A 20,638-nucleotide genomic window follows, 5' to 3' on the forward strand; every position below is an offset into this window, starting at 1 on the left:
ATTTAATATCAACTCATTTTAATTGTTGAAGGATACCCTAGAAATCAAGACCCAGTCCAATGAAATTCTAGGAGGGATATCAGCTAGACTACAAGAATAGCTACAACAGGTAAACATTTATGAGCGTCCTTTGCAAGCCAGGCATTGTGCTAGCATGTGGTATTACAGGCTGAACTGGGTTACCCCAAAGGTCATTCACATGTTAAAGTTCTAACACTCCAGTAACCCAGAATGTGATTATTTGGAGATAGGGTGTTTATAGAGGTGATCAAGTTATTCCAATAGGACAAGTGTCCTTATAGGAAAGAACAAATCTGGACGCATGCAAGGAATGAAGACACACATGGAAAGTGAAGACACACAAAGAGTGAAGAAACACATGGAAACACAAAAATTACAAGACAAGGCAAGAATCCTAGAGCAGATTCTAGAAGGAACTAATCCTGCTAATACCATCATTTTGGACTCAAGTAGCCTCCAGGACTGTGAGATAGTAAGTTTCTGTTATTCACACGACCCAGTTTGCACACTTCATTACTGGTATTTTATCATGGCAGCCCTGGCAAACTACTATACCTAGTATATACAGAAGAGCAACAAAGAAAACTCTGCCCTTTGGAAACAAATGGTACAAAGAGGAGAAAAGCAATTCAACAAATACAACAACAACAAAATTTAGTGATGCCTCTCAAGGAGCAAGCATTTCTGACCTCAAAAACAAAAATTTTAAGAAAAAAATCGGTACAGCATTTACGGAAAAAAAACCTTTTTAAGGAAAATAAAAACTTTCACTTTGGTAAAAAATACATATTTTTTTATTATCATATGTTATATTATTATATAAATATAAAAATATCTATATATATATATATGTTCTACTTTTCAAAGAAAATCATCTATAAAGGTTCCAGGCTCTTCTTTTCTTTTTTTTTTTTGTTAATATTTTATTTATTTGACAGAGAGAAATCACAACTAGGCAGAGAGGCAGGCAGAGAGAAAGGAGGAAGCAGGCTCCCCACAGAACAGAGAGCCTGATGCGGGGCTCGATCCCAGGACCCTGGGATCATGACCTGAGCCGAAGGCAGAGGCTTTAACCCACTGAGTCACCCAGGCGCCCCAGGCTCTTATTTTCAATTGGCTTCCTTTTCCCACTCCTTCCCATTGCCTGATTCCTGCCCTATTCAGTCTTCTCTGGTAACAGTGCCTTACAGTTGAGGAAAGAGAGACACAGAGACATATCTCCCCTTTTGTGCACATTCTGCAAAAGTATGTTCCCCCACTTCTCCTTCCCAGCTCTCACAAAAATACTACTTCCCAGCCTAAAACTTCTATTAATATTATGTCTGAAACTAATACCTTAGAAGCTACAATTGGGGGACATCTGGGTGGCTCAGTGGGTTCCGCCTCTGCCTTCAGCTCAGGTCATGACCTCAGGGTCCTAGGATTGAGCCCCATATTGGGCTCTCTGTACCCCTCTCTCTCTGCCTGCCTCTCTGCCTACTTGTTCTCTCTCTCTGTCAGATAAATAAAATCGTTTGAAACAAACAAACAAAAAAAAAAGCTACTATTGGGGCATCTGGGTGCCTCAGTCAGTTGAGTGTCAAACTCTTGGTTCCAGCTTAGGTCATGATCTCAGAGTCATGAGATCAATGCCCATGTACATCTCCACAAGGGGAATAGACCCTGAGTAAAATTCTCTCTCTCCCTCTGCCCCACCCCTCTCTCTCTTTCACTAAAAAGGAAATTTTAAAAAAAGGTACTATTTAAAAAATGAGCCAGTTCTAGGAAATACCTTGAGACCCTCATTCCTATCAATTTCTGTTTACCAGTTTTTGTTAAATTTTTAACAATATTTTCTTGCCTCAATAGGCAGTTATGCTGTAAATACAGTAATTATACATTAATGGAAACTCTTTCAGCCTTTCAGAATACACTGATCATTCTATGAAGTACAAAGAACAGGAGGATGGGTCGAATATATATTGGCACAGGGAAACCATCGCCAAAGATCCTTCTGTAATTAAACACAATTTCAGAGCTTATTTTATATTTCCTTTTTTCCTCAAGTTGAATATGGCTATACTTATTTAAAATCACCAAAAAAATAACAGCCACATCTGTAAAAGAAAATCTTTTCTACATATACTATGACAGTTTAGAAATCAGAATTAAATTGATCTTTGAAAATGACATCATTTGGCACTAATAACAAGAAAAGTTAAATTCTACAGTTCCATCAGAAGATGATGGAATCAGAGGAGCAAGATGGCGAAGCAGTAAGAGACTGAAATATCATCAGGTCCCAGAAGTTCAGCTACATGGTTATCAAACCATTCTGAACACCTACGAACTCAATAGGAGATAGAAGAAGAGCAACAATTCTAGGAACAGAAAATTGACTACTTTCCAGAAGGTAGGACTTGCAAAATGAATCTGAAGCACTGGGAAGATAGACCGTGGCAGGGAGAGGCCATATCCCAGCAAGTAAGAGAGCAGCAGAGCACAAAATTGGAACTTTTAGAAGTCTGCTCCACTGAGAGACATTGCTCCAGAGACAAAGCAGGGGATGGAGCCCTCACCGGGACAGTGTGGTGTCAGGACCCACAGGGACACAAAAAGACCAGTCTGAGAGTGACAGAGCTCACAGATATGGGATCACAGGTATGGGATCGGGTTAGTCAGCTGTAAAGATGGAGCTGAAAAGTGGGCTTTCACCTCGGGATTACCTTAAACCATGATCCAAGGCACAGTCGGGCCACTACTCTTCGAACAGGGACCCCACAAGTGACAGATCTGGAGATACCCCCTTGTCCTCATTTGGGAGGAGCAGAGCGGAAGCACACTGCAGGAATCTGTTGGGTTTGGAGACCCCAAACAGGACCATGAGCCAGAAACAGAAACGCTCAGACACAGATCGGGTGAGCATGGAGTGCGGCCAGAAACCAGGGAGACAGGAGGGATTGACTGCATTTCTCTGAGGGTGTATTGAAGAGTGGGGCCCTGAGCTTTCGGCTCCTATAAGCTGGAGATTTGGAGACCACCATCCTCGTTCCCATCCTCTAAAGTGGTACAGAAAGCATTCAGAGAACAAAAGCTACCGAGAACGAACCCAAGAGGATGACTTAGCCTGACCCCTGGCAATGGGGGTGCAATTCCGCCTCGGGCAAAGACATTTGAGAATCACTGAAGCAAGCCCCTCCCCCACAAGATCAGCAAAAACATCCAACCAAGACCAAGTTCTCTGTGGAACTACAAAGCTAGGGAAAAGCAACACATAGACTTCATGGCTTTTTCCCGATGATCCTTTAGTCTTCAAAAGGTAAATTTTTAAAATTTTATTTATTTGTTATTTTTTGTTATACTACTGATTTATTCTATTTCTTTTCTATTAACTTTTCCTCCTTCCAATGTTAACATTTTTTAACTATTTTATTTTATCAATACCTTTTTAACTTTTTAAAATTTTCATTGTTATACTCATATTTTATCCCTTCATTGTATTTAACCTTGAGTTTTTGTATACATATATGTTTTTATTTCTTTAAAATACTGAGATACAATTTCTTCCACCAATCAAAATGTACCATAAATCAGGGCGCCTGGGTGGCTCAGTGGGTTAAAGCCTCTGTCTTCGGCTCAGGTCATGATCCCAGAGTCCTGGGATCGAGTCCCGCATATTCTTACCTCTGTGCTCGGTGGGGAGCCTGCTTCCTCCTCTCTCTCTCTGCCTGCCTCTCTACCTAGTTGTGATCTCTGTCTTTCAGATAAATAAATAAAATCTTAAAAAAAAAAAATGTAACATAAATCTAGTGCTGGCTTTGCTCTTGTAGCTACCTAGCCTGATCATATTCTTTCCTCTTTTTTTCTTTTTTCAACCAACTTCTTAGCAATTCCTTTTTTGAAATCTTTTTAAATTTTCAACTTTACAGTCATATAACTACCCTTCGTTGAGTTTACCCTTTTTTGGTATATATATGTTTTTCTTTCATCAAAATGTTGAATGGTAGTTTCTTCTACATACCAAAATGTAGGTGGATAGTTCTGTTCTATTCAGCAGTCTAAAATATTTATATATCAGATAGAGAGAGATATATATATATCTCATATTAATATTTATTTATTCATTTATCACCCCCCTACTTCTCCCCCTGATTTTGGGTCTCTTCTAATATGTTGATATATTTTTCTGGGGTCGTTGCTACCCTTTTTAGTATTTTGTTCTCTCATTCACCCATTCTTATCTGGAAGAAATGACAAGGCTGAAAATTTCACCACAAATTAAAAAAAAAAAAAAAAAAAAAAAAGAGGCAACCCCAACAGCTAGGGACATAATAAATAAACACATTAGCAATATGTCAGAACTAGAGTTCAGAATGACGATAATGCAAGCTTGGCTCGAAAAAAGCATGAAATATTTACAGAATCCCCCTCTGGAGAAATAAAATCCCTTTCTGGAGAAAAAAAAAGAACTTAAATCTAACGAAGTTGAAATAAAAAATGCTATTGATGAGGTGCAATAACAAATGTAGGCTCTTACCGCTAAGATAAATGAGGCAGGAGAGAATTAGTGATATAGAAGACCAAATGACAGAGAATAAAGAAACTGAGAAAAAGAGAGACAAACAACTACTGGACCACAAGGGGAGATTTCGAGAGATAAGTGATACCATACGACAAAACAATATTAGAATAATTGGGATACCAGAAGAAACAGAGAGAGGGGCAGAAGGTATATTAGAGCAAAATGTAGCAGAATTCCCTAATCTGGGGAAGGGAACAAACATCAAAATATACGAGGCACAGAGAACCCAACTCAAAATCAATAAAAATAGTTTAGCACCCCGTCATCAAATAGCATGCCTCACAAGTCTTAGTGACGAAGACAAAATCCTGAAAGCAGCTTGGGATAAGAGGTCTGTGATATACAACAGTAGAAATGTAGAAATATTAGATTGGCAGCAGACCTATCCACAGAGACCTGGCAGGCCAGAAAGGATGAGCATGATATATTATGAAAACTAAGTGAGAAAAATATGCAGCCAAGAATACTATATCCACCTAGGCCATCTTTGAAAATAGATGGAGAGATAAAAAGCTTCCAGGACAAATAAAAACTATAATAATTTACAAACACCAAACCAGCCTTACAGGAAACATTCAAAGGGGTCCTCTAAGCAAAGAAAGGGCCTAAAAGTAACATAGACCAGGAATGAACAGAGGCAATGTACAATAACAGTCACCTTACAAGCAATACAATGACACTAAATTCATACCTTCCAATAGTTACCCAAATGGAAATGGGCTAAATGCACCAATCAAAAGACACAGGGCATCACAATGGATAAAAAAACAAAACTCATCAATGTGCGATCTACAAGAAACTCATTTTAGACCCAAAGACACCTCCGGATTTAAAGTGAGGGGGTGGTAAACAATGTACCATGTTAACAGACATCAAAAGAAAGTGGGATGGCTACCCTTACAACAGATAAATTAGATTTTAAGCCAAAGAGTATAATAAGAGACGAGGAAAGAAACTATATCGAACTTAAAGGGTCTGTCTAACAAGAAGATCTACCAATTTTAAATATCTATGCCCCTAACATGGGAGCTGCCAATTATATAAACCAATTAATAACAAAATTAAAGAAACACATCAACAATGATAAAATAATAGTAGGGGACTTTAAGACGCCCCCCCCCCCCACTGAAATGGACAGATCATCTAAGCAAAGATCAACAAGGAAATAAAGGCTTTAAATGACACACTGGACCAGATGGACATCACAGATATATTTAGAACATTCCATCCTAAAGCAACAGAATACACATTCTTCTCTAGTGCACATGGAACATTCTCCAGAATAGATCACATCCTGGGTCACAAATCAGGTCTTAACCAGTACCAAAAGACTGGGAACATTCCCTGCATATTTTCAGACCACAAGGCTCTGAAGCAAGAACTCAATCACAAGAGGAAAGTTGGAAAGAACTCAAATCCATGGAGGCTCAAGAGCATCCTACTAAAGAATGAATGGGTCAACCAGGAAATTAAAGAAGAATTTAAAAAATTCATGGAAACAAATCAAAATGAAAACACAAATGTTCAAAATCTTTGGGACACCACAAAGGCGGTTCTAAGAGGAAAGTATATAGTAATACAAGCCTTTCTCAAGAAACAAGGGCTCAAGTACACAACCTAACTCTACACCTAAAGGAGCTGGAGAAAGAACAGCAAAGAAAGCCTTAAACCCAGCAGGAAGAGAGAAATAATAAAGACCAGAGCAGAAGTCAATGCAATAGAAACCAAAAGAACAGGAGAACAAATCAACGAAACTAGGAGCTGGTTCTTTGAAAGAATTAATAAGATGGATAACCCCCTGGCCAGACTTATCGAAAAGGAAAGAGAAAGGACCCAAATTAATAAAATCATGAAAGAAAGAGGAGAGATCAAAATCAACACCAAGGAAATACAAACAATTATAAGAACACAGTACGAGCAACTATATGCCAGCAAATTTGACCATCTGGAAGAAATGGATGCATTCCTAGAGACAAATAAACTTCCAAAACTGAACCAGGAAGAAACAGAAAACCTGAACAGACCCATAACCAGTAAGGAGATCGAAGCACTCATCAAAAGTCTCCCAGATGGCTTCCCAGGGGAATTCTACCAAACATTTAAAGAAGAATTAATACCTATTCTCCTGAAACTATTCCAAAAATAGAAATGGAAGGAAAACTTCACAACTCATCTGAGGAGGCCAGCATTACTTTGATCCCAAAAAACAGACAAAAAGGAGAATTACAGAACAAAATCCTTGATGAACATGGATGCAAAAACTCTCAGCAAAATACTAGCCATTGGATGCAACAGTACATTAACAGGATTATTCACCACGAACAAGTGGGATTTATTCCTGGGCTGCAAGGTTGGTTCAAGATCCGCAAATCAATCCATGTGATGCAATACATTAACAAAAGAGAGAACAAGAACCATATGATACTCTCAAGAGATGCTAAAAAAAAGCATCTGACAAAAGTACAGCATCCTTCCTTAATCAAAACTCTTCACAGTGTAGGCATAGAGGGTACATAGCTCAATATCATCAAAGGCATCTACGAAAAACCCACAGCAAATATCATTCTCAACAGGGAAAAACTGAGAGCTTTTCCGCTAAGGTCAGGAACAGGGTAGGGATGTTCACTATCTCCACTCCTACTCAACATAGTACTAGAAATCCCAGCCTTGGTAATCAGACAACAAAAAGAAATAAAAGGCATCCGAATCGGCAAAAAAGAAGTCAGACTCTCACTCTTTGCAGATGATATGATACTTTATGTGGAAAACCCAGAAGAATCCACTCCAAAACTGCCAGAACTCATCCAGGATTCAGTGAAGTGTCAGGACATAAAATCAATGCACAGAAATCAGTTGCATTTCTATACACCAACAGCAAGACAGAAGAAAGAGAAATTAAGGAATTTTTCCCATTTACAAATGCACCCAAAACCATAAGATACCTAGGAATAAACCTAACCAAAGAGGCAAAGAATCTGTACTCAGAAAACTATAATGTACTCATGAAAGAAATTGAGAAAGATGCAAAAGAATGGAAAAACGAACAAATATTGTGAAAATGTCTATGCTACCTAAAGCAATCTATACATTTAACGTAATCCCTATCAAAATAACCATCACCTTTTTTCTAAGAAATGGAACAAATAATCCTAAAATTTATATGGAACCAGAAAAGACCCCGAATAGCCAGAGGAATGTTGAAAAAGAAAACCGAAGCTGGTGGCAGCACAATTCCAGACTTCAAGCTCTATTACAAAGCTGTAATCATCAAGACAGTACGGTACTGGCCCAAAAACAGACACACAGATCAAAGGAACAGAACAGAGAGCCCAGAAATGGACCTCAACTCTATGGTCAACTCATCTTTGACAAAGCAGGAAAGAATGTCTAATGGTGGTGTTGGGAAAACTGGACAGCCACATGCAGAAGAATGAAACTGGACCACTTCCTTACACCACACACAAAAACAGACTCAAAATGGATGAAAGACCTCAATGTGAGACAGGAATCCATCAATCCTTGAGGAGAACACAGGCAGCAACCTCCTCGACCTCAGCCACAACAACTTCTTCCTGGAAAGTTCGCCAAAGACAAGGGAAGCAAGGGCAAAAATGAACTATTGGGACTTCATCAAGTTCAAAAGCTTTTGCACAGCAAGACAATCAATCAATAAAACCAAGACAACTGACCGAATGGGAGAAGATATTCACACATGACATATCAGATAAAGGGCTAGTATTTAAAATCTATTGAGAACTTATCAAACTCAACACTCAAGGAACAAATAATCCAATCAAGAAATAGATGGAAGATAGGAAGAGACATTTCGGCAAAGAAGACATCCAGATGGCCAACAGACACATGAAAAAGTGCTCAACATTATTCAGCATCAGGGAAATACAAATCAAATCCACAGTGAGATACCACCTCACACCAGTCAGAATGCCTAAAATTAACAAGTCAGAAAAACACAGACGTTGGCGAGGATGTGGAGAAAGGGGAATCGTCCTACACTGTTGGGGCAAATGCAATCTGGTGCAGCCACTCTTGAAAACATACGGAGATGTTTTTTGAGATTCCTCAAAAAGTTGAAAATAGAGCTACCTTATGACCTAGCAATCACACTACTGGGTATTTACCCTAAAGATACCAATGTAGGGATCCGAAGGGGCACGTGCACCCAAATGTTTACAGAAGCAATGTCCATAATAGCCAAACCATGGAAAGATCCTAGATGTCCATCAACAGATGAATGGATAAAGATGTGGAATGTACATACATGCACACACAGACAACACACACACACACACATGGGAATACTATGCAGCCACCAAAAGAAACGAAATCTTGCCATTTGCAACAGCATGGATGGAACTAGAGAGTATTATGCTTAGCAAAATAAGTCAATGAGAGAAAGACAATTATCATATGATCTCTCTGATATGAGGAATTTGAGAGGCAAGGTCAGGGATCATGGGGAATAGGGAGGGAAAAAATGAAACAAGATGGGATCGGGAGGAGACAATCTGTAAGAGACTCTTAATGTTTCAAAACCAACTGAGGGTTTCTGGGGGGTAGAAGGCTAGGGATAAGGTGGCTGGGTTATGGACATTGGGGAGTGTATGTGCTACGTTGAGTGCTGTGAAATGTGTAAGTCTGATGATTCATAGTCCTATACTCCTGGGGCAAATAATACATTATATGATAATTTAAAAAAAGATTATGGAATTACAAAAGACATGTGCCAGTTTATTACATAGTGTTTTATGAATTTATGAATTGGGGAAATGTTATTTTTATTTTTATTTTTCATAAAAAGAACCCCCTAAATATTAGTGAAATAATTATATAGCTCTTATTCACAGAAAGTTTTCCCAGTCTGCATAATTTTTCGCAGGCTTTCACACAGCTCTTTTTGCCATCAAACATAGCAATTACTGCCATCAATTAAGCAACTACTAAGTGCAAGCCTTTGAAATGGACTTTTTTTTTTTTGGTTTACAATAACCCATGTGGTACACATTCTTTTATGCATTTCCCAGATGGAAAAACTGAGGCTTAGTGTGTTTACCTTCTTTCCCAAGATTACAAAGTCAGGACCCCAAGGAGCCAAAAGAGATCTCTAAGGTCTCAAGCATGGACTTTCCCTGCCTACCCATTAAGTGTGGCAGCAGAGCCAGCAGTCTCCCTAGTATTTCTTCCTTACTAACAGAAACCCAATTTTATTTAAGCAGCAATATATATATTTTAAAATCTTTAATTTCACTGATGTCTCTTTTGTAGAGTGACCCTATATAACAGGTTCTGGCCAAAGGTAGATGTCCTGGGGAGGGAATCTCTGCCCAGAAGAAAAGAAAACTTGGAGAGAATCCTCACAACCTACAGCCCTCCTGAGAACTAGGCCCAGACAACTTAGCTTCCACCTCATGACTGCAAGAATAAACTCCACACTAAGGCTGCAGAACTCAAAACCGGTCTGACTCCCTAAACTTCTTGTTGGAGGAGATAAATTCAACCCTATTTCTTCAAACACTCTATAAGTTTCCTACTATCTATATCTGAAAGCTTTCCCTAACTGATTCACCAAGTAAGAATTTCACTGCCTGAAATATGATAATCTTTTTATCATAGTTCAGAACCATATTTCCCAAATTAGAATTTCTTAAAATCCTGGGAGCCTAAGCTAACCTACTGAGCTCTGCTGATAACAATAAATCCAGGAAGGATACATAAAAATTTTTATTATCTATGGGAGGCAAGGAAAAAATGGGGTAGATGGTGACAAAGATGAGAGATTTCTTAAAAATTACCTTTTTACATTTTGATGTTTTTATACCATAAATATACAGTCTATCCAAACTATGGAAATAAATCAAAGAAGGATATATTAGCCTTATGCCTTTTCTGTCAAGAAACCAACAAAATATTACCTTTCTTGGGTCTAGGGGATAATTTGAAGTTCTTTTCTGTAATGATCTTCTTTTCAGATGTTAATGACTGTAGGAAGATGACAATAATACAATTAATAATGATAATGTAGTAATTTATGTGATAAGGGCTAATACCAAAAATATTTTTTTAAATACTCCAAGCCTTAAACAATACCCTCCTTAAAATATGCTTCTTTTATTGATCTTTTATTGATATCAATATTGATATTGATATTGATATTTTATTGATATTGATATTATTGATACTGATATTGATCTTGATATATTAATGATATGATAATAAAATATTGATATTTTATTGATATTGATATTAACCAATAAGTATTCCCAAAGCATATATTCCTCATACATAAATGTATTGTTATATTTTATCAGAATCTAAACAGAGAACTAACCATTCAGAGTTTATAATAGTATTCCATTTTGTACATATCTGTAAGTATCTCAAAATCAGCATATATACAAAAATTAACCAGAACATCTTGTTGGCAATAGATCCTAAGTATACAAGCATTTCATAAATATACTTCTCATCAAGAGTAGGATGCCCAAAGATTTCATTACAAAGAAGTACAAAGGCCGGGCCTGGCATGAAGAGGTGATTACTAACTTGCCAAAATTACTAAAGGAATTCAAGGCTGTAAGGGGACACCTGGGTGGGTGAGCGGGTTATGTGTCTGCCTTTTCAACTCAGGTCATGATCCTAAAGTCCTGGGATCCAGTCCCACGATGGGCTCTTTGCTCATCAGGGAGCCTGCTTCTCCCTCTGTCTGTCACACCTGATTGTGTGAGTGCTCTCTCTCTCTGATTTAACAAAAACAAAAAGACTGGACCAATTACTATGTCCTGAAATAGGGAAGGGAATTCCAAAGAAATATAATTACAGTGGCTTAAACACTCAGGAATCTAAGTATCCATTGGCATTCAAGGAAAACCATTTTTAATTACTTTACCAGAGTCCCAGAAGTGTCCTGAAATCCTTCTCCACATCTGAGCCACGCTTCAGAGAGGGAAGCAGCTGCCCCCACTGTCCTGAGACCTGCTCTTCGGAACTTTAGTGGACTCCCTCTTGGAAAGGATGGGTATTCTATATTCCAATTTCTTTTTCTCTGTGCAGATGGTTTGTAAAGAAAAAAAAACAAAAACAAAAACAAAAATCAAACCAACTTCATTAAAAATATATTAGTAATTAACACTATGGGAACCTAGGAATGGCAATGGTGAAGGCATAGCTTTTGAATGTCTCTGAATCCCCATGTAAAAAAAGGTAACAAGAAAGCAGACAAACTGTACAAGTAGAGAACAAATTTAAAAATTCAAAGAGGTGAGGACAAATATATTCAACCCTCCAAAGGTCCTGCATATGATTCTATCTGAAAGCAAAGCTGAGAGAAGTGAAGGAACAAAGGAGGATCTTAGTACATAGTGGTGTTCACTATGGAGCCGGCAATCTGAGGATGAAATGGTACCTGAAACAGGTCCCAAGGACATCCAAAGGAGTAGGAGCAGTTTAAGACACTCAGCACTCGTCAGCCAGGACTACCTTCTTAAACCAGGTGTCACACTGCAGAGAAATTGCTGGCAGGGGAATCTGCTCAGCAGCACAGGGATGGTAGAGATAAAGAAAAGAAAAGGTCCAGATGGAGTATAGGAAGGGAACTGAGCCAGAAGATATCTAAATAAACAAGTGGCCATATTTTTGCAAACTACAAGAAAACAACAGAAATTATAAAAGCTCTTTAGAATTCTGCCTTCTTCTAAAAATTCACAGAAACTATAACATAAAAATAGGCAATAGAAAGGGGCCTAGGTTAAATCCAATACAAAGTTATAATTAGAAAAAACAGAATGGAGCAGAATAACATACCAACACACAAAGAAAGCACACTAAAGACATGCTGAGAGAACAGATAAAGTGTAACCTACTATTTCAATATAAGACAACACACTTAGATTATAAAAAGTCAGAAATGAAGTAACAAAACTTAAGCAGTAGAATAAAGTTAAAAAATCACCAGAGGGAAAGAGCCCAAATGTCCATCCACAGATGAATGGATAAAGAAGATGTGGTATATAAACATGTATACACAATGTACATACAATGGAATGAATACACACACACACACACACACACACACACACACATACAATGGAATGTTACTCAGCCATCAAAGAGAATGAAATATTGCCATTTACAACAACATGGATGGAGCCAGAGTATGTTATGCTAAGTGAAATAAGCCACTCAGAGAAAGACAAATACCATATGACTTCACTCATATGTGGAATTAAAAACAAAACAAAACAAAAGATGAACATAGGGGGAGGAGAAAAAGAGATGCAAACCATAAAACAGACTCTTCACTAAAGAGAACAAACTAAGGGTTTCTAGAGGAGAGGTAGGTAGGGGGAAGGGTTAAATGGGTGACGGGGATTAAGGACACTTGTGATGAACACTGGGTATTGTACATAAGTGACAAATCACTAAATTCTACTCCTGAAACTTAATATTACACTGAATGCTAACTGGAATTTAAATAAAACTTGAAACAAAAAATAAAATACTCTTTCAACATGAAAAAAAAAAATCAGCTCAGGAAAAAAAGACTAAACTAGAAGGAATCCAAGAGCACATAGCTATCACAGATAATATTTTAAGAAAGTAATAAGGAGGAAAATTTAAAGTTCATTTTAAAGTATTCAAGAGAAACAGAGTGATCAATCAAGTCTCTCTTGTGATCCAACATACAGATAGTAGCAATCCCTGAAGAAGAAGAAAACCAAGATAATGGGACAGACAAAATATCAAAAACTGCAATTCCAGAGAAACTTTCCTGAAATCTTTAAAAGAAGAAAAAAAAAAAAAGGAAACTGCATATTGAAGCACACCACCTACCTGGTAATATCAGCCCAGAAGCAGACAAAACCAAGATACATCCTAGAAAACAGGCTTTTAAACAAACACTTTAAACATCTAGGAAAAGGAACAAATGATTTACAAGTGAATAAAAATTACATTATCATAGAATGCTGACAGCAACTTTATGTGAGAAAAAAACAGAAAAGTGTGTTAAGATACTCAAGGGAAGAAAATGAGTGAAATTTTATCTAGCAACAGTGCTAACACTGATTTATTTTCTCCAAATGTTTTTGTGTGAGTTTTGCTTCTTTTTTTTTTTTAACAAATGTCTACAACAGACATGTATTCATTTTATAAGATTTTAAATTTGCATTTTATTTAAGGAAAATCTTTTAAATTTGCAACACAAATCAAATTAAGGTTAACTACTATGAGTTGATCATCTGAATAACACAAAAAAAACCCTAATCAACACCACTGTGGTTTAAAAAAAAATGAATTAAGATTACAATATACCATTAAAACTTCTGTAACAAGTTAGAGGGAACAAATTGATAAAAACAAATTCAGCCATAACATTGATGGCATTTTAACATGTAAGAGCCCTATGCATATTCCTCTTTATGTAGAAATTCCTCTGGCGGGGCAAAACTACAAAAGGAAGAAGCATCTATCCTCAAGATAGAGGGTGTTTACCCTCCACTAGTGGCAGCTTCTCCTGTTAGCTCTGAAGAAACTCGCTTCATTAACTAGAGCAGTAAATAAAGAGGAAGATAACATTTGGTCTCTTGAGCCATTTTTTTTTCTTTAACTCCAGAATACTTTTTAATGCATTAAATCAGCCCAGGTCAGGTATGTAAAGAAATGGGTAACATGGGGGATGGGATAGGGAAGTACATGATGATTGACCCTGAAATATCTTGAACCAGAGAGTAAGAAAGCACTCAAAGAATGAGAACATGTCATAAGGACACATGAGCATAGGTGAATGGCCTCTCACTGGCCAACTGTGGAACATTCCTGCATCAAATAAATAATGACAGTAAAGGATTATAACCTATTGAACAGAACAGAAATATGGGTCTACATTGATATAAACAGTGGATTTAGAAAATCATTAATGAAAGCTGAAACTATTAGGTGACAGTTTAATGATACAGGGGATATTAACATACTCATTAAGCATCGCCCCACAAATTACTTATTAATTTCAAAGGGAAAAACAGTAACTTTAAAGTTGGGAAACCTGTCAGATACCACCTTAATCAAGTAATCAGCATCAAGTGCCTCTTGATAGGAGGCATTGAGAAGAACACAACATTTCCGTGGTATTCCTACCAGAAAGGCATAACCTAAATCTAAACTGGGCAAAATATCAGACAAGACCAAAATAACTGGACTGTAAACCTCAACAATGACAAGGTCAAGAAATACAAAGAAAGTCTAAAGAACTATTTCAGATTAACAGAAGATTAAAGAGGCATGGAAAGGAAATGAAATGTATGATCCTGGATAGGATCTTGGACCAGAGAAAAACCGTCATTATTAGGCAACTGATAAAATCCGAATATGAACTGTTGACTAGATAATAATATTGTATCAGTTTTTAATTTTCTATTTTTGTAATTATACTATGCTTATGTAAGAGAATATCCTTAGTCTACAAAATAAATATTTAAGGGTAGAGGTACAGAAAAAAATTGATTGATACACACATGCATAGAGAGAGAAAGAGGAAGAGAAGGGAGGGGGATGAGGAAAAGACAGAAAGAGAGAGAGGCAAAAAATAATAAACTAGTGAAATGGAGTAAAGGGTTGTATTAGTTCCCTAGGGTTGCTGTAACAAATGACCACAAACTCAGTGGCTTAAAACAACAAAATTATTCTCATAATTCTGGAGCCAAGAAGCCCAAAATGAAGGTGTTAGAAATGAAGTCTCTAGGGAAGAATCTTTCCTGGCCTTTTTCTCCCAGCATTCCTTGGCTTCCTTGGATTGTGGCTTCATCATTCCTGTCTCTGCCTCTGTTATCTCGTGGCCTTCTTGCCTACATATCTCTTTGTGTATCTCCTCTTCTCACAAGTCATTGGATTTAGGGCCCCACCCTAATGCCATATAACTTCATCTTAACTAGCTACATGTGCAAAGGTCCCATCTCCAAATAAAGCTACATTCTGGAGTTCCAGGTCGACAGGAGTTTATAGAGAACACTATTTAACCTATTCACAGTTCCACCATAAGAAACTTCATTACACTATTCTTGCAAATTTTCTGTAAGTTTGAAATTCTGTCAAAATAAAAGTTATCCAAAAAAGAGAGAAAAAACCCAAAATACAACTACATAAGCCCAGGATGATCCCAGCAAAAAAAAAAAAAAAAGAGAGAGAGAGAGAAATATAGTCAATTATTTGTAGTAGTTATCATTTGATAAAGTCACCACAAAGAATTAGCAAATACTGAACCACTATTCCTAAGGGAAATACAGGGTTGATTCCTGTCAGTATACAACCTATTTTATGTGTGCTTCTGCTTAAAAACAGCTTATTTAATATATATAATTTATTCTTTAACATTGAACTCATAGCCAACAGCACTATAACTCATACATGAACAAAGTTGATCTAACACAATTTTCTCTATAAGGCGCATCACAGCTGTTCTGCACTTAGGGACAACTAGACAGCACTTCGGTACTACACTTGGGGGCCCTTTTACACAGTGAAATCACATAAAACACAACACTGTGAAAAACAGGGCATTAAGTAGACCAAGAAAGGACACACTTGTTTACAGTGTAAGAGCTGGAATAAGCAGGAAGAACAGGTCCTTCTTCAACCTCAGCTGATAACTTAAACCTCAAGTGACTCAAATTTTTCTCTGCTCTACACATGCCCACAAATTACTCTGAAAGCACCACAAGGATTGATTTGGGGATTACAAATAAATTTGGCCAAAGAGGAGAATTTATAAACACAGAAACTGAATAATGAGGATCAACTACACTTTGAGTAGAACTTCAAAAGGAAACAACTGAAGTGGTTAAAACATAAAAGGTATTTCATTGCTCCATTGCATTACTATCCAGCCCCTCAGAGACCACTTTTTCTTATCACTGGTCTGCACCACTTTTCATTTCTTTAGGTACACCATGATTATGAATTTTATTTACTCATTTTGAAAATTTACTCCCTGAAAAAGTAAATGCATGCTACCATACAACTTTGGGCTGCTGCTCCCCCTGGAAAGTGTCTCAATAGTATTTATTTGGGGTATCATTTAATAAATTCAGGGAATAAATTAGATGTCGAACTGAATGCAAAGGGGAGTTTTCTTGAGTATTTGAATAAACCCCAATGGCTCAAGCCACTGAAGAATACAAATATAAATATAAATATATACTTGAAGAATATAAATGCTTTTGCACCTAGGAATTTACCAACATGAAGAAGAGATACTGACTCGGGTATCCTCAAGTCTGAAGAACTTGATTGTTCCTCAGATTGAAAGTTTCAATCAAGTTGGACAGTTAGGAAGCACTGTGATGCTCAGAGCTCATTCTATCAAATATTTGTCCATTTGTTTCTTCAGAGGTCTTTCCTTCCCTCAGCTAACAGAACATTTCTCAAGCCTGTCACTCAATGCTTTGGTTACATTTGACTGGTCCTTTGCTTCTCCAGATGAATTCTGGAGATTTCAGAATCTCCTAAAGAATACCCAGATTCTTTAGGGACTAGAACGCTCTAATCAATATAAATGACAGAAATATGATGTTCCTGGGGAGTCAACATGGCGGGGAAGTAGGAGGAGGCACCTTTTCAATCTGTACCCTAAAGTGAGCTGACTACCTACCAGGGAACTACGAATACCCATGAAATCAGCCTGAGATCAGAATTATACACGAATGGATCTCTACAGGAGCAGAAGACGCCAGTGGCCGGTAAAGCAGAGTGGGAACATCGGACTGATATCGGAAGATAAACAAAAGGGGTAGAGAGCCACCAGAGGTGACCCATTGGAAAGTAATACCCCAATACGAGAGTGCCCTGCCTCTGGGGACCACCATTAACTTGGAGTCTGGTTGAAAGCACTCAAAAAACAAACAGCAAAGGATCGCCGGGGGAAATAGTGGGTATCGGGGCGGTTAGGGACAGGGACCTAAGTCCCCGGACCCAGGACAGCCTCCCCAGGCACTGAGCCAGAGAGAGTGCTGCGGAGAAATCAGGTCTCTGTCCCTGAGCCGTCACCAGTGCTCCGGAATGCCAGTGTGCCTGAGAACAAGTGGGGCCCGGCTCCATGAGGGGCTGGGAGCCTGGCCAGACAGCAATCCTGAAACCCGCTCGACCCACACCCTCCCCTGGGAGAGGTGCTCATAGCTGGAGCTCTGGCATCGGGAAAAAACCAGAGATTCCCAGCCCGGGAGAGCTGGAAAATCTCAGTGTGTAATCTCTGCTTGGAAACTCTCTGGCGGTCTAGAGTTGCCTAGACAGCCCCTGCTGCCCTGGTATTGGGTACAATGAGGAACTCCTGCATCCCCAGGGACTGTGACTCAGAACCTACTCTGCCAGCAGCTCTGCAGAGCATTCTGAGGCTTCTCTCTGAGAGGGAGGTCGGGGTGCAGGTTGCTCTCCTCTAAAACTCCAAAACCATCAAAAGCTGTCAAGGCGAGAGAAAACATATGAAAGAACATAAAAACCCCCAGAGAACAAAGGCCTGAAAAAAAACAGTTTCCTCAGAGCCCACCCCCTTGAGGGGAGTGGGAGGACCTAACTCAAGGAACAACATCATTGTCTGAAAACCCATGTGGCAAGCCCCTCCCCCAGAAGACCAACCAGGAAGGAAGGAAAAAAAAAAAAGACTACAAGAGAACAACCACCACTACTTCATAAATACAACTTTTATATTTAACTCTTTACCAATATTCTGGTTCTTTTTTTTTTTAAACATACAGATAATTTTTTAACCATTTACCATGACACTGAGATGTCCAGTACATCAAATTCCTTACTAACCTTCTAACCTGAACTTTTTGATACATACACCGTGTTTCTTTTTTGCTTTTCTAATTTTTTTAAATTTTAACTTAGTTTAGTCTAGTTTATTCTTTTTTAATTTTTATTTTCTACTATACATATAGAGTTAAACTTCAAGGTAATCCCCTTTCCCCAATCAATGCTACCCCTATAGGCAAACCAGTTTCTAATCCCCCTATAACTTAGGAAAGTTGAGTCCCTTAACAAAAACAGCAAGATACATCCACAAAGAATCAAAATATGCTTCCTCGCCCACACTGAGAATTTATAACCACTCTCCCAATTTTTCTTTCTGCCAGTGTTTCTGTGAATTTCTGTTTGTCCTGATAGAATATAAATCTTATACTTGGGGTTCTTTCTGATGAGGTTCTTCCCTTTTTTTGCTTACATATATATATACTTTTTTTTCTCTTGTCATATACTTTTATCAGTCTTTTTGTTTGTCTGTTTTGTTTGTATACTACATAAATCTTACCTTGTGGCCCATTTGGGCTGAGCCTTCTCTTTTATCTTCCCTTTTTTTCCTGTCTCTCTCTTTTTTTTTTTTTCTTTTTTTTTCTTTCTTCTTCTCTATTTCTTTTTCTTTTCTTTTTTCTCTCATTTGGGATAGGAACCCTGATTACACAGAAGCGTTCCAGGGTGCACAATGACTGCACCACAATCGATAAATCCAGCTCCATCTGTTCAGTCATCTCTTACCAAAATGACTAGGAGGAGGAAAACACAACAGAAGAAAAATACAGAGGATGGACCTTCGGCAACACAACTAATGGCTATCAACATAGACAATATGTCGGAAAAGGAATTCAGACTAACAATTATCCAGGCAATAGCTAGGTTGGAGAAAGCCATGGATGACCAAACAGAACTGATTAGGGTAGAACTGAAAGCCACCAGGGATGATGTTCAAAATGCTCTCAATGAGTTCCAATCTAATCTAAATTCTCTAAAGCTAGGGTAACTGAGACAGAAGATAGAATTAGTGATCAGGAGGACAAACTGATAGAAAGGATCAGGAGGAAGCCTGGAACAAACAGCTCAGAAGCCACGAAAACAGAATCAGTGAAATAAATGATGCCATGAAACATTCCAACGTCAGAATTATTGGAATCCCTGATGGGGAGGAAAAAGGAAGAAGTCTAGAAGATATAGTTGAACAAGTTGTCTATGAAAATTTTCCCAATCTCACCAATGCAAACAACGTTCATATACTAGAGACAGAGAGATTCCCCCCAAAATGTTAGATTCTCGAAAGTCCTCACGACACCTTATAGTTAAAATGAGGAATTATGTTTCAAGAGAGACCCTCTTAAAAGCAGCTAGGACAAAGAAGCTCCTTATATACAGAGGAAAGCCCATTAGAATAACGTCAGACCTTTCCACAGAGACCTGGCAAGCCAGGAAGGGCTGGCAAAATATATTCAGAGTACTAAATGAGAAGAACATGCAACCAAGAATACTCTATCCAGCAAGACTGACATTTACAATGGATGGAGAGATAATGAGTTTCCAAGACCGGCAAGGCGTAAAAGACTATGCGACCACCAAGCTGACACGGCAGGAAATATTAAGTGGGATCCTATAAAAGAGAAAAAATCCTAAGAATATCATTGAACAGAAATATAGAAACAATCTACGGACAGAAAGACTTCAAAGGCAACACGATGTCAATAAAAACCTCAAAAGAAGGCCGGGGTAGCGATTCTCACATCAGATAAATTAGATTTTAAACTAAAGACTGTAGTCAGAGATAGAGAAGGACACTCCATAATTCTTAAAGGGACTATCTGAAAATATTAAGGGGGGTCCTATAAAAGAGAAAAAATCCTAAGAATATCATTGAACAGAAATATAGAAACAATCTACGGACAGAAAGACTTCAAAGGTAACACGATGTCAATAAAAACCTATCTCTCAATAATCACTCTCAATGTGAATGGCCTAAATGTGCCCATAAAACGACACAGAGTTGCAGATTGGATAAAACGACAGGACCCATCCATATGTTGTCTACAAGAGACCCATTTTGAACCTAAGGATACACCCAGACTGAAAGTGAAGGGATGGAGAAGCATCTTTCATGCCAATGGGCCTCAAAAGAAGGCCGGAGTAGCGATTCTCATATCAGATAAATTAGATTTTAAACTAAAGACTCTAGTCAGAGATACAGAAGGACACTACATAATTCTTAAAGGGACTATCCACCAAGATGATCTA

General features: G+C 38.0%; 1 protein-coding gene across 5 annotated transcripts in view; it reads right to left on the bottom strand.

The window, feature by feature from the left end:
• SPIDR (scaffold protein involved in DNA repair) overlaps nucleotides 1-20,638 on the bottom strand; it is a 600,140-nt gene that overhangs the window by 487,690 nt on the left and 91,812 nt on the right. For 3 of the 5 annotated variants that reach the window (XM_046007112.1, XM_046007104.1, XM_046007094.1), the window contains 2 exons: nucleotides 11,487-11,642; nucleotides 10,513-10,579 (listed from right to left, as the gene is read on the bottom strand). In XM_046007112.1, the coding sequence (XP_045863068.1) occupies nucleotides 10,513-10,579; nucleotides 11,487-11,642 (223 nt within the window). Of the gene's footprint in view, nucleotides 1-10,512; nucleotides 10,580-11,481; nucleotides 11,643-12,002; nucleotides 12,087-20,638 lie in introns of those variants that run through there. The other 2 variants (XM_046007119.1, XM_046007128.1) reach the window with 2 other exon arrangements.

Source organism: Meles meles, chromosome 1 (assembly GCF_922984935.1).
Source record: "Meles meles chromosome 1, mMelMel3.1 paternal haplotype, whole genome shotgun sequence".
Classification (NCBI taxonomy): domain Eukaryota; kingdom Metazoa; phylum Chordata; class Mammalia; order Carnivora; family Mustelidae; genus Meles; species Meles meles.